Raw genomic sequence first — 13,302 nt, 5'->3', positions numbered from 1 at the left:
CTAGATATAAAGGTAGACGCCTAACTTCTGAAGATGCTGCTGCACCCATGGGATGGGCATCTCAAAATCACTGCTCAGTTATGCCAGTCATAATAAAACTCAGAGCTGGAGTGAAACTTTAAATCAGTACATTTACTGATGATGTTGTGAACAAAGTCACTTCCTTGAATTGGGGAAAATCATTAGCAAAGCACCTTGAAACTGTTCCTTCAGTTGCTAACTTTACACAACAGTAGCGTCCTCTGCAGGCACAGAGAATATTTTCATTGTTTGGTTTTAAGGATGTTAAATGTAGATTAATCAAGTAATAAAATAGTCGATGTAATGTGCATAGACTATTCAATGCACATTCGATGTAATGTGCATAGTCGATAAGGGGGTCTCCGCCTTTGAATTGTAGCAAGAGCCCTGTCGACTCTTGCTACATTTCAACGGCGGAAGTGCAGCAAAGAGCGCGGATAGCGGGGGACTCAAGGATTCCGCACTGGTCCCGTTCTCCTTGCTTTTGAAATATATAAGAGCACTGGGAGGGAGGGATAACTCAGTGGTTTGAGCATTGGCCTGCTAAACCCAGGGTTGAGAGTTCAATCCTTGCAGAGGCCATTTAGGGATTTGGGCAAAAATTTGTCAGGGATGGTACTTGGTCCTGCTGTGAAGACAGGGGACTGGACTCGATGACCTTTCAAGGTCCCTTCCAGTTCTAGGAGATAGGCAATCCCCATGAATTTAATTTAAGCGCCACCAGGAGCATGGGGCCAGCAGGAGATTGAGTCCCCAGCTCTCCGCAGTGCTTCTGTTTGTGAAATGTACAAGAGCCCTGCTCTTGCTACATTTCAAAGGCGGAAGCACTGCCAGTTCCCCATTGCACTCCTGCCCCTTTGCCCCACGGAAACAGTGCTGGGGGGGGAACTGGCTTTTAAACCGGCTCCCCCCAGCACCGGATTCTGCTCCTTCCTCCCTTGCTGCCTCTCTCTGATAGAAACAGCAAGGTGGGGGAAAGCAAGTAGTCGAATCACTAGTTGACTATCGAATAAGCAAATGCTTAACGGATAGTCAACTAGTCGCTTACATCCCTATTGGATATTATTCACTCAAAGCTAAGAAATCAACTAAGAGTTGAAAAAGCAGGAAAACTTCTATTTCTGTTTTAGTCTCTGAATCAAAGTGACAATCAGAGTGGGAAAGATGAGAGCTAGTTGTATAAGTTTTAATAACACCATACATTTAGTGTTCTAAGGACTTATCTGTTAGATTTAATAAAATTTGAAAATTACAAAAAAATGACAACCATCTGCCAGCAACTCAGCAGACTACTGCAATTGTAAATATGAAACATTTATGTAATAGCTACAATAGAGCTGATAAAATATAAGTGCTATTGTGTTTGTGTGTATGTGATTTAGTTCTCTTTCCTAATGTACTGCTGCTGCATCTGCAGGTTATCACAAGTAGAGTATTGTGTACTATTTTCTAAATTAATCAAGCTATCTAAAAAAATTACACAAAGTATGCCCTCCTAGATAGTGTAAAAAGCTGTGCTGAGTTGTAAATTAACATGGTTTAGTGATCAGATTTGCACCATTTTTTAAGAAATATGTGTAAAGGTATCCATGGAAAACTTGATTTAAATCAAATGATTTTTTTTTATCTTGGTGATATAAGATGTGATTTAAATCAATAATGTAAATTGTCTGGATTTAAATCAATCCACCCTGGATTTTATTTGGTTTAAACCCTATAAATACTGTTCTGCTTCTCAAGGTCTGTATCCCAATGAAAACACCTTCCAAATGCATCTGTTTGAATCAGAGGAACAAGACAAAGTTAAGCAAAGCTGATGAACATAGCCTTTCTGGCACTTACTAAGCCACTATAAGCTGTCCTTGCTATAAGTGCAAAAAACTTGGACTTAACAGGGAAACAACTTAAAGCGTGGATTTTTTGCCCCCACAGCTGACTCCCATTTGCACAAACTGGAGTTTTTTGAGCATGACTTAAGAGCAGAGAAATGGGAGGACTTATAACACATCAGTTTCTACAAGCATCAATAACTTTAGTGCAGAATGGATGTATACTGGGATGACTTATAGCGGAGACATCCTGTATATCCTGGGGCTACAGGGGAAGGAAGTATTCATCCCTGAAAAGGGAAAGTAGCATTTCCCTCACTAGTTCCCCTAAAGCTTTCACTAGTAATTTTAAATTCTGTTGGTGCTCTACAGGCACTAAACCAGCTAATGCTCCAATTCAGATTTATTCCCCTCCTCCTTAATTCCCCTACCTTCTCTCTAATTCTTTTTTCATTTTAAAGATAGCACACCTTCCATCCAGCTCCTTCCTCCCAAAGTAAGTGCAATTTCATTTATGTTGCTACTTCAACCTGGCCCCTCATTTTTTTCCATCAGAATCACTGCTCTACTATTCCTGATGGCATAAAGAGTTGATAAAATTGATATGTATTATTTAAATTATCTAACTTTTAACTGAGTCTCAATTTTGAAGAGTCTCGAATCTCAACTTTAAGAGAAGCAATATCTCAGTCTATATTTTAAAACTATCTAGATAGAAAAGGTTGGCTTATCAAAAAAGAACGAAAAAATATTTACCCATCCATTTCAGCAAGAAGTTGATTGATAGTCTGTCTTGAGTAAGGATGCATTGGAGATTCAATTCTCTTCCCACCAACAGAATCCAACTCATCAATAAATATAACACAGGGTGCATTTGCTTTTGCTTCCCCTACCAAATAAAACAAGCTTAAGAACATTTGAAATCAAAGTATTCCATATCTAAAAACTATATCCAACTTTTTCCCTATTATTTTAGGATTCTATTATTTCTATTCTATTATTCCACTGTTTTAGGATTCTTAATTTTTGCCAACTGTGACCAGAATTACACTTATTTCAGTCAATGAACCAATATCTTTGGGGGAAACACATCAACACAGATTAACAAATTCATATTTGATATCAAATGCATTTTTCCAGTATAAGTAGTAGTTGGGATGTCAACATGTAGTTAACTACACGATTAAGCCTGGGGTTATTGGTTAATCCTATCGACTACACACACCTCCCCCCTTGGTGCTTCTGTATCAGGCAGTGAGGCAATTGTAATGCGTGGAGAGCCAGCTCTCAGCACATTCCAGCTCTGCAGACCTGTCTGCCCCTCCCCAACTCTCAAAGGCAGCAGGGGAGGTGGCAGGTGGGAGCCAGTGCTCAAGTGGTTACATATTTACACAAATATCAAGTAATGAACAATTCTAATAAATAGATATAAAATTGTGACCCATTAACACAGAAAACATTGTCAAGATCAAGGAACTTAAGGTATAATACAGCTCTCATAACAAAAGTTTCACCTTCAAAATTATAGGTATTAATTAATACTGTCCACTCAAAAGCAATAGTTGCCTTAGAAAATTCCCCACTAATCTAATATTCAGACCACAAACAGGTGCACGTGTACTAAGCATTTTAGATTAGATTTTCCTTTTAAATACCATCTGTTCAGGAAAACTTGCATCTACAGATCAGAAAGTGATTACAATAAAGTGACAACTGTCAAGGCAAAAAGTTAATATTTGGCCTTACCAATTTTCCTAGTGCCTCTATAAAATTCACTTTCAGAGGCTGTTGTTGTGAATAAGAAAGGGGATGTTGAGATATTAACTGTATTGACCTTAATTTGATGATGAGCGAGAGAAATAAAGAATCCCATAAAATATTGCCTATCAAAATATTTACTTCAATTCTACAGACATATGGAGATGAAAAAAGGGCACACCTTAAGTCAACCGTTCATTTTTAGTCTCCGAGGCAATCACCACAGAGGAACATTTCTATTAAACTTAAATTTTATAAAGCCTTGTATTTTCCCAAAATTAGCCCACTCTCATGATAGACAAAAATATATTAAACTAAATTAAATTGATTATTCAGATATTAAATAGTATATAAATAGATTCTACCTTCAATTACATTTTGTAACGAAAGGGACAATCAAGTTGACATCTGCTTAATTTAATAAATGTAATGCCACTTTCCTCTTACACAGCATTTTTCCAACAACAAATCTCAAAGCACTTTACAAGGGAAGGAAGGCTCATTCTCCCCATTTTACTGACTGGAAAACTGGGGCTGAGAGGTCAAGTGACTCAACCAAGATCATCCAGCAGGCCAGTGACAGAGCCGGGAAAAGAAACTAGCTCTTTTGAGCCCCAGTTCAGTGCTCTCTCCATTATGCACATTTTACTCACTTTTTTAAAGACACAATGGTTAAAGAAAGAATTTAATTTCAAATACTATACTTGTGCCTGAGCTGCTTACTACTTTGTTTAAAAAGTGGAGAAAATGGTAAAACTACATGTTTTTTCTCTTGCTTTGTAAGTTACAAAAAGGAGAACATTACTATACTGTGAAAACAATTAAACTGGCTACACACAAACTCGTGTCAAATTATTGTTTATTATAGCACAATAGTATCCACAGTGTGCTAAGCATTGTGTACACCTTTAGGAAGACATAACCTGCACCACAGCACTTTCATTTTAGGGAAAAAAGAAAAAGGAAGGTAATACAAAATATAAGGAAAGTGTCAACATGAAGACTAGTCTCAGAGGGGTAGCTGTGTTAAATTAATATCTGCAAAAATAAAGCAGGAGTCATCAGAAGCCACCACACCACACCACAAAAACACTAACCTCAGAACCTATCGCTGCAACAAGCCCTGTTGCCAACTCTACATATCTATAGAAGCAACACCATCACTGGACCTAACCGCACCAGCAGGTGTTCATCTAGTCACACATCTACAAATGTAATATATGTCATGTGCCAGCAATGTATATTGGCCAAGCCAACCAATCCTCTGTGTCAAAGGATAAATGGACACAAATCAGACCAAAGAAGGCAATGCACAAAAACCACTAGGAAACAATTTAACCTCCCTGGACACTCAATAATGGATTTAAAAGTAACCATCTTTCTACAAAAAACACCAAAAACTTCAAATCAGACTGCAAAGAGAAACAGCAGAGCTGCTGAGTTGCAAATTTAACATGATCAAAATAAGACTGAATAATAATTCCGAATGGTTCTTACTATAAAGGCAATTTTCTCTCTCTAGGTATTCAACACTCCCCATCAACTGCTAGGAGTGAGCCCCATCAGAGCTGGCTAAATTGGCCTTGTTAACACTGATCTTACACTTGTTAAGTAACTCCCTATTCCACTCCATCCATCTGAAAAAAAAAAAAAAAGTGTTTTTTACCCATCAAAGCGTATGCCCAAATAAATCTGTTAGTCTTTAAGGTGCAATAGGACTCCTCATGGTTTTTTCAAAAGTGAAGACTGACATTTTGTTTGAATATAAATAAAACATTATAAGTAACTAAAAAAAGTTCTTCCTTACTCATTACTAAGTATTATACTTAGTCATGGGTATTTTTTGCAAAAGTCACGGACAGGTCATGGGCAATAAACAAAAATTCACACCCCATGACCTGGTCCATGATTTTTACAAAAAATACCCATGACTAAGTAAAAAAATGTCCAAAAAATATTAACTCTGTAACCAGTGGAAATTCTGCAGACTCCAGCCCTGCAGGCTTCCCACCCATGCTCCTTAGCCGAGCTTAAATGGTAACAGAAACAGATAAGCATCAGCTTATTGGTTAACCATTTAAACTCTAATATCCCTAATAGGTGTAGGCATCGCTGCTGGGGGAAAGAGGCACCCCCAGGGGCCATCCGCTTGGCTGGACCAATGATCATCCATACTGACTGTTGCAGAAAGTGACAAAATCTGTGACAGATATGGAGCCCTAGTCATGTTTAGTAATGCTGGGACCTACTTGTGACAACAGCTAAATGATATTCTAGACAACACTTATGATTTTAAGTGGACAGTATCCCTTTGTCTATGAAAGGCTGAGATGTGGAAATACGTTTTGATAAGTTATTCAATGTGGTGGAAATAGTATAAATTAATGTTGACAATTAAAGATAGGAGTTCTTCTAGTTAGTGGCCACTCACGAATCCTGCTAGTTTTGGAAAACTGGCCCAGAGTGGAAGTATATTTCTTGCCATTAGACACTGCTACTTTTCAGCAGACAGTATTTAATGCAATTAACGTATGTACTCCTGACACTTTTAAATAGCACTAGCAAACAGTCAACTTTAAGTGTTAATGGAACAGAAAACAACTCAACTCAAAAATTAACTTACTGAACAGATTTCGGATTCGACTGGCTCCAACACCAACGAACATTTCATCAAACTCTGACCCAGATGCATAATAGAATGGAACATCGGCTTCACCAGCCACAGCTCGGGCAAGAAGGGTCTTGCCTGTACCAGGTGGTCCAACTAACAAAATACCTGACAGAAGAAAGATGCATATTACCATAAACAAAACTCTGCCATATGGTAACTCTTACCTTCCAAGTTTTTATAAAAACTTTACAACTAGCTTCAATGATATCTTACTATTCAATTTCAAACACTGCTCAACCAAGATTTTGACATAATTGCAGCATAGCAGGACTTAGATTTACAGATGAGGTTTATTATTTGATCCATATTTGAAGCATGGAAACAACAGATCCTTAAATTTTAAAAGAAGCATATTGCCAAATAAAATCTAGATACTACCATATACACTACTATTACTGAAATTCTACCAATGTCAACTTTTTGATAATTCCAATTTTTTCTAAATAGCTATGTTAGATTCCTTCAACAGTGCTTCCTTTCCTTACATGTGGGAATATACCCAGTTTATAACAATCTAGGTTAATATCATGGTACTGTGATTGGTTAAATTATTAACGGGATGTGGGGCAGTGTGGGAGACAGGGTTGAGGAGGTACAGAGGGACTCAGGGCAGGAGATAGAGATTGCAGGCGTCTGGACAAGGGGTTGAAAGGAAGGCAAGGTCAAGGAAGGGATGGAGGGTGGAGTGGCTGCTGGCTTCTCCCTAGGGCTGTGCACCCTGTCTGCCAGCTTCTCCCAGAGCCAGCTTGGGGCAGAGGGAGAAGGAAATAAGCACATCCTACCCGCCAGTTTCTCCCGGAAGCCAGCTCTGGGCGGGCAGGGAGGGGACTGTGCACCCTACCCTCCAGCTTCTCTTCAGGTGCACTATGGTCACTTGCTTCCTCCCAGGGCTGTCCTGGGGAGGGAGAGGCACACACCCTGGCCTCCAGGAGGTTGCGGGAGCCAGCATGGGTCCAAGGAGGAGAGTCGTGCAGGCCACCTGCTGGTCCGGGGCAATCCCAAGGTTGCGGTGGTGCTCCCCAGAGCTGGCTGGAGTCGTAGGTTCTACCAGCCAGCAGCTGCTCACTGGGTGCTTGCTGCCCTCCCTGTGATCATTCCTATCTCTCTGCTTGTTGCCCAGGTCATGTGTGAGTATACTGTCCCTACTATCATATTACTCCCCTTCTGTTTTATAAGAAAAAACCCCCCCACATTCCGTGCACATCCCATTGTTCTGGTATAAGCAAACCCTGACTTTGCTTGAAGTTATGGTAAGAGGAGGCTTCACACCAAATTTGGTGGCCCTACCTCTTACCGTTTAGCAGAAGCTCTTGAACAAACAAGCTCACACACAGATGGACAGACAGAATCACATTTCTAAAATATATAGTTAGATAATCAATGATATGCTCTCTATAAAGTAGTGTGCATCAATGAGACTGAGTTCCCTCTAGGGTGTGCAGCCACACAGCTTCCCAATAAGCCCCATAAAGGGGACAGGGCTGCAATGGGGAAAAGAGCTCTTCTCCCAAGCCCTGAAGCTGCCAGAGCCGGTGAACAGGAACCCCTCCCTGCTGGCCCCAGCACAAAACTGCTGCAATGGGCAGAGTTGTGCCACTCCCTGCTGACCCCAACAGGAAGCTGCCCTGATAAGCCCAAGCCCTAACCCCCTACCCCATTTTGAGCCCTCCCCCCAGCTTTGAGCCCCCTCCTGCACTCCAAAGCCCTCATCCCAGCCCCACCCCAAAGCCCATACTCCCAGCCCAGAGTTTGTACCTCCTCCTGCACCCCAAATCCCTCGTCCCCAACTCCACCCCAGAGCCCCAGTCAGAACCCTTGCACCCCAACCCTCTGCCCAGCTGAGACCTCCATCCTAGAGCTCGCTCCCCTAGACAGAGCCCTCCCACTCCAGCACCCAACACTGAGTACCCTCCAACACACTGCCCCAGACTCCTTGGCCCCACTCACACCACATGAATTTTGTTATGTGCACCAATAAGAAGATGATGTGTTGCATATCACTTTCACATTGGTGAACAGAAGAAAATTTATTCTGATCAAGAATGGAAAACAGAGGAAACACTGATGACTCATTTAAACTTCACAGATGATTCAAAGCCTGTCTAAAAGAATTAAAGAGAAAAACAAATATAATTGTTTAAAATGTATAATTATAACCATTTCAAAAGTTAGATGAAAATAATTTGACCTAAACAGAGTCTTGCTCTGTGTGAGAGAGAAAAATTCCATAAACTGAAGGACAATGTACATTAGACAATTGAACCATAGTTGCAAGTGGGTTTCAGTTATAAGTCCTCCTAAACTGTTACTGAAAACAGTTTGAGTGGTAGCACAGACATGGCAAGACCATTTTATAGCATTAAGATTTAGTAGTAGTCTAACTCTAGACAAGTTCCATCAAGTATTAATCGTACTTACGGAAATGGTGGTAACCACTGTGTCCAGTCTAAAACATTTTCTGTTGTCATGAACAAGAAGCCAGCCATTTTCAACAACTGTTCAATTTTGTAAAAGACTAGATTTTAAGATGTAAAGAACCATTCCATTCTAGCCCACTCATTTTCTGAACTTTTTTTTTTTTTTTTTTTTTTTTTAAATCAGACAGCCTAACCTCCCAAATTTCTTGTTTCCCAAATTTGGACTGAGAGAAAATATAAGAGTTCTGGGGGAGTTTCAGTAAATGTGGCAGAGACCTTTTGAAGTTAGAATAGCATAAACATTGCCTCTTTTAAACATATTAAGTTTCTTGTATTAACTCAGGTGGATTTTTCTACAATATATTTTAGAGTTTGTACATCTCTGTGTCTGTCCATCTGTGAGCCCATTTGTTCAAGAACTCCTCCTAAACAGTAAGAGCTAGGCCCATCAGATTTGATATGCAGCTTCCTCTTAGCATAAATTAAAGAAAGGCCAGGATTTGGTTGTGCCAGGACAATGGGATGTGGATGGAATGTATCTGTTTCACATCACATGGAAAGTGAGAGGGTATATTAGCAGGGACAGTTAGACTCACAAATAACCACAGGGGAGCAGCAAGCACGGAGGAGACATAGGCTACGTCTAGACTACATGCCTCTGGCGACAGAGGCATGTAGATGAGGCTACCAGGCATAGGAAAATGAAGCGGCGATTTAAATAATCGCTGCTTCGTTTAAATTTACATGGCTGCCGCGCTGAGCTGACAAACAGCTGATCAGCTGTTTGTCGGCTCAGCGCTGTAGTCTGGACGCACGGGTGTCGACATCAAAGGCATTTGTCGACCACCCAAGTAAACCTCATCCCAGGAGGCATACCTGGGTGGTCGACAAATGCCTTTGATGTTGACACCCGCGTGTCCAGACTACAGCGCTGAGCCGACAAACAGCTGATCAGCTGTTTGAAGCGGCGATTATTTAAATCGCCGCTTCATTTTCCTATGCCTGGTAGCCTCATCTATATGCCTCTGACGACATCTATATGCCTCTGGCTGCTCACCAGAGCTGGCGCTTTTGCGGCTCTTCCCGCCCGTCCCTCCGCCCGGTCATTCATCAGTATATGGCTACGTCTAGACTACGTGCCTCTGGCGACAGAGGCATGTAGATGAGGCTTTTGGCCCAGGCAGAAGTGGGTGAGAGGCCTGTGCCCCAGACAGAAGCTGGCAGCAGGACAGCAAGATCCCCAATACTCCCAGGCAATGCTGAATAAGTCTTCCTTCTAGTAAGCTATAAAACATACTACAGATTTACGCCTCAATGAGCACAAATGTCTGATATGATCAAAAAAAATTTCAGAGTTACAAGTGACAGACAAAACACATCTACCCATGTTAAGTTCCAATTTTTACTACTGAAGTAACATTCTTAAAATATTATATATTTTAGATGAAGTTCTGACCTTTTGGAAGTTTGCCTCCTAGGACAGTAAATTTCTGAGGGTTTTTCAAGAATTCTACAACTTCCTGCAATTCCTGCTTAGCTTCTTCCACCTACACATTAAAATATGCAAGGAAATGTGATAGTTATAAACGACTGCAGTTATTTTGATACAGTTACACATACAGTGAACCCTCGCTACTTCGCGGTTCGACTATCGCGGATTCACGACTTCGCGGACTTTTTTCATTACATTATGTATATACGTGAATCCGCGATGGTCGAACCGCGAAGTAGCGGTTACCAAAACTTTAAAAAGCCTCCGGGGAAGCCGGCGGGGGGGCATCCCAGGCGCGCCTGGGCTGCTCCCCCGCCGGAGCCCCTCCGCGGCTTTCAAAGCCTCCGGGGAAGCCGGCGGGGGGGCATCCCAGGCGCGCCTGGGCTGCTCCCCCGCCGGAGCCCCTCCGCGGCTTTCAAAGCCTCCGGGGAAGCCGGCGGGGGGGCATCCCAGGCGCGCCTGGGCTGCTCCCCCGCCGGAGCCCCTCCGCGGCTTTCAAAGCCTCCGGGGAAGCCGGCGGGGGGGCATCCCAGGCGCGCCTGGGCTGCTCCCCCGCCGGAGCCCCTCCGCGGCTTTCAAAGCCTCCGGGGAAGCCGGCGGGGGGGCATCCCAGGCGCGCCTGGGCTGCTCCCCCGCCGGAGCCCCTCCGCGGCTTTCAAAGCCTCCGGGGAAGCCGGCGGGGGGGCATCCCAGGCGCGCCTGGGCTGCTCCCCCGCCGGAGCCCCTCCGCGGCTTTCAAAGCCTCCGGGGAAGCCGGCGGGGGGGCATCCCAGGCGCGCCTGGGCTGCTCCCCCGCCGGAGCCCCTCCGCGGCTTTCAAAGCCTCCGGGGAAGCCGGCGGGGGGGCATCCCAGGCGCGCCTGGGCTGCTCCCCCGCCGGAGCCCCTCCGCGGCTTTCAAAGCCTCCGGGGAAGCCGGCGGGGGGGCATCCCAGGCGCGCCTGGGCTGCTCCCCCGCCGGAGCCCCTCCGCGGCTTTCAAAGCCTCCGGGGAAGCCGGCGGGGGGGCATCCCAGGCGCGCCTGGGCTGCTCCCCCGCCGGAGCCCCTCCGCGGCTTTCAAAGCCTCCGGGGAAGCCGGCGGGGGGGCATCCCAGGCGCGCCTGGGCTGCTCCCCCGCCGGAGCCCCTCCGCGGCTTTCAAAGCCTCCGGGGAAGCCGGCGGGGGGGCATCCCAGGCGCGCCTGGGCTGCTCCCCCGCCGGAGCCCCTCCGCGGCTTTCAAAGCCTCCGGGGAAAGCCGCGGAGGGGCTCCGGCGGGGGAGCAGCCCAGGCGCGCCTGGGATGCCCCCCGCCGGCTTCCCCCGAGGCTTTGAGGATCCTACTTCTACTTCGCGGATTTTCATCTATCGCGGTCGGGTTTGGAACCTATCTACCGCGATAAACGAGGGTTCACTGTAACTGTGGACAAAAATTGTGGAAGTAATCTATGCTAGGCACTGAGCAGGTATGTTCAGATTGCAGCAACAGCTCACATAAAAATGAAGCAAAACAATGGATCGGAAAAATGCATTAAATGGAGTGTAGTCAATGCTTCAAGAAGCAAGTTAAATATTTTATAATGTTCTTACCATACAAAAAATTAAAACCACCATATCCCATGACAAAGCAAAGTATTACTGAAGACAATGCCAAAGTTCTCTCTAATGAGACTATCAAAAATTACTTTTGCAGTAGAGATGCAATAGGAATTTCTAGCACAGGTAAATAATGAGCCATTGAAAATGCTTCCTATTAAGTCGTTAGGGAAATCAGAAACAAATGCATTCCGATTCTGACTTCTTAGCAGTAGCTTTGGGTAGTGACTGCGTGTCACTTAAGCACTCTTATAGCTTGTGGGTGCAGACCTGTCACTCATCGTATACTTATGCTTGGCTACTTTGTACCAGGAAGATAGAACACATTTCATGGACTGCCTCCTCCCCTCAATCACTCTGCCTATAGAAAACAAAAATCAGTTGGCAGCTACTTAGGCCTCTAAAACCTTGTTGACTTTCTACTAACTATAGGACAATTTAAAAATGCCATGCTGGTCTTCAATTCCTTGCTTTTCTAGGTTTATCATTTATCCTCAGTGCAAAACAATTTTATTATTCTATAAACCATAGATTTTCATGTTTTCAGTTTGGTAACAAGTAATCCACGCAAAGCTAATTTTTTGAACTTACTCCTTTAACGTGTTCAAAGGTGACATTTTTCATCTGAATAGGATCGACTGCTGCATCTAGCCCAGACGTTGTCCGAAAGCGTACTACAGGCAAATCAGAAGTGGGGAGTGTTTCAGTTTATGTTTACAAGATGCCATTTAATATCAAGACTACATATATTTTAATGGATATGCATTTAATCTGTCTTTGTTGTGTTGTGTCATCCATATAACTTTTATTAAAAGCAATGTTTCAATTTTCAAGTGTCCAGATAGAATATTTTAATAGATTCATTTTGTAGACCAATTAAGGTTTAGTTTTTTCCCCACATATATTTACTAGCTATATGAAGTGAATTCAATATGAGAGATTAACCTCTCCCCTTGGATCAAACACACAGACACACGGATAACTGTACAGCAGTGGTCTCCAACCTTTTTACACCCAAGATCACTTTTTAAATCTCAGAACAGGCGAAGATCTACCACCCCGCCCCTTCCTTGAAGCCCCGCCCTCTCTATTCTCCTGTCCATCACTTGCTATCCCCAGCCCTCACTTACACACTCTGATCAACAGTTTATTTTTAAATTATGCGATACATACAATTAAAATCACGTGATTATAGTTATGAAATAAATGGTCTGTTTTGTATTCATGCTATTTAAATCTAAAATGAAGCATTTATAATTATACATTTTGTGGGGACAGAGTACTGCAGCTGGGGGCAGGGGAGAGGGAACGGGGAGGGTAGAGGACAGGGTGCTAGTGGGGACAGCATTCTGTGACTCGGGAGTGGGGGCTGGGGAGTGGGGTGCCAGTGGACGCAGAGAGTCCCCTGCATCTCCCTTCTCCCAGCATACTCCCACCCCCACCCCAGGGAAACCAGCGCACGCCCCGAGGCCAACCCCTACTCCCCCCCTCCCCCCGCACACAGGGAAGCCCCGCGCGTGCGCATGCCTGCCCAGGGGCAGCC

General features: G+C 43.9%; 1 protein-coding gene across 4 annotated transcripts in view; it reads right to left on the bottom strand.

The window, feature by feature from the left end:
• The window catches only part of YME1L1 (YME1 like 1 ATPase), a 49,305-nt gene that overhangs the window by 20,031 nt on the left and 15,972 nt on the right, over positions 1-13,302 (bottom strand). For all 4 annotated transcript variants that reach the window (XM_006115261.3, XM_025180792.2, XM_006115262.3 and 1 more), the window contains exons 8-11: positions 12,351-12,433; positions 10,153-10,243; positions 6,232-6,384; positions 2,607-2,739 (exon numbers count right to left, since the gene is read on the bottom strand). In XM_006115261.3, coding sequence (XP_006115323.1) covers positions 2,607-2,739; positions 6,232-6,384; positions 10,153-10,243; positions 12,351-12,433 — 460 coding nt within the window. The remainder of the gene's footprint in view (positions 1-2,606; positions 2,740-6,231; positions 6,385-10,152; positions 10,244-12,350; positions 12,434-13,302) is intronic.

The sequence above is a fragment of the Pelodiscus sinensis genome, chromosome 2, assembly GCF_049634645.1.
Source record: "Pelodiscus sinensis isolate JC-2024 chromosome 2, ASM4963464v1, whole genome shotgun sequence".
Classification (NCBI taxonomy): Eukaryota; Metazoa; Chordata; order Testudines; family Trionychidae; genus Pelodiscus; species Pelodiscus sinensis.
The sequence above is the reverse complement of the archived record's forward strand: the minus strand, read 5'-3'. Positions and strand labels throughout refer to the sequence as shown.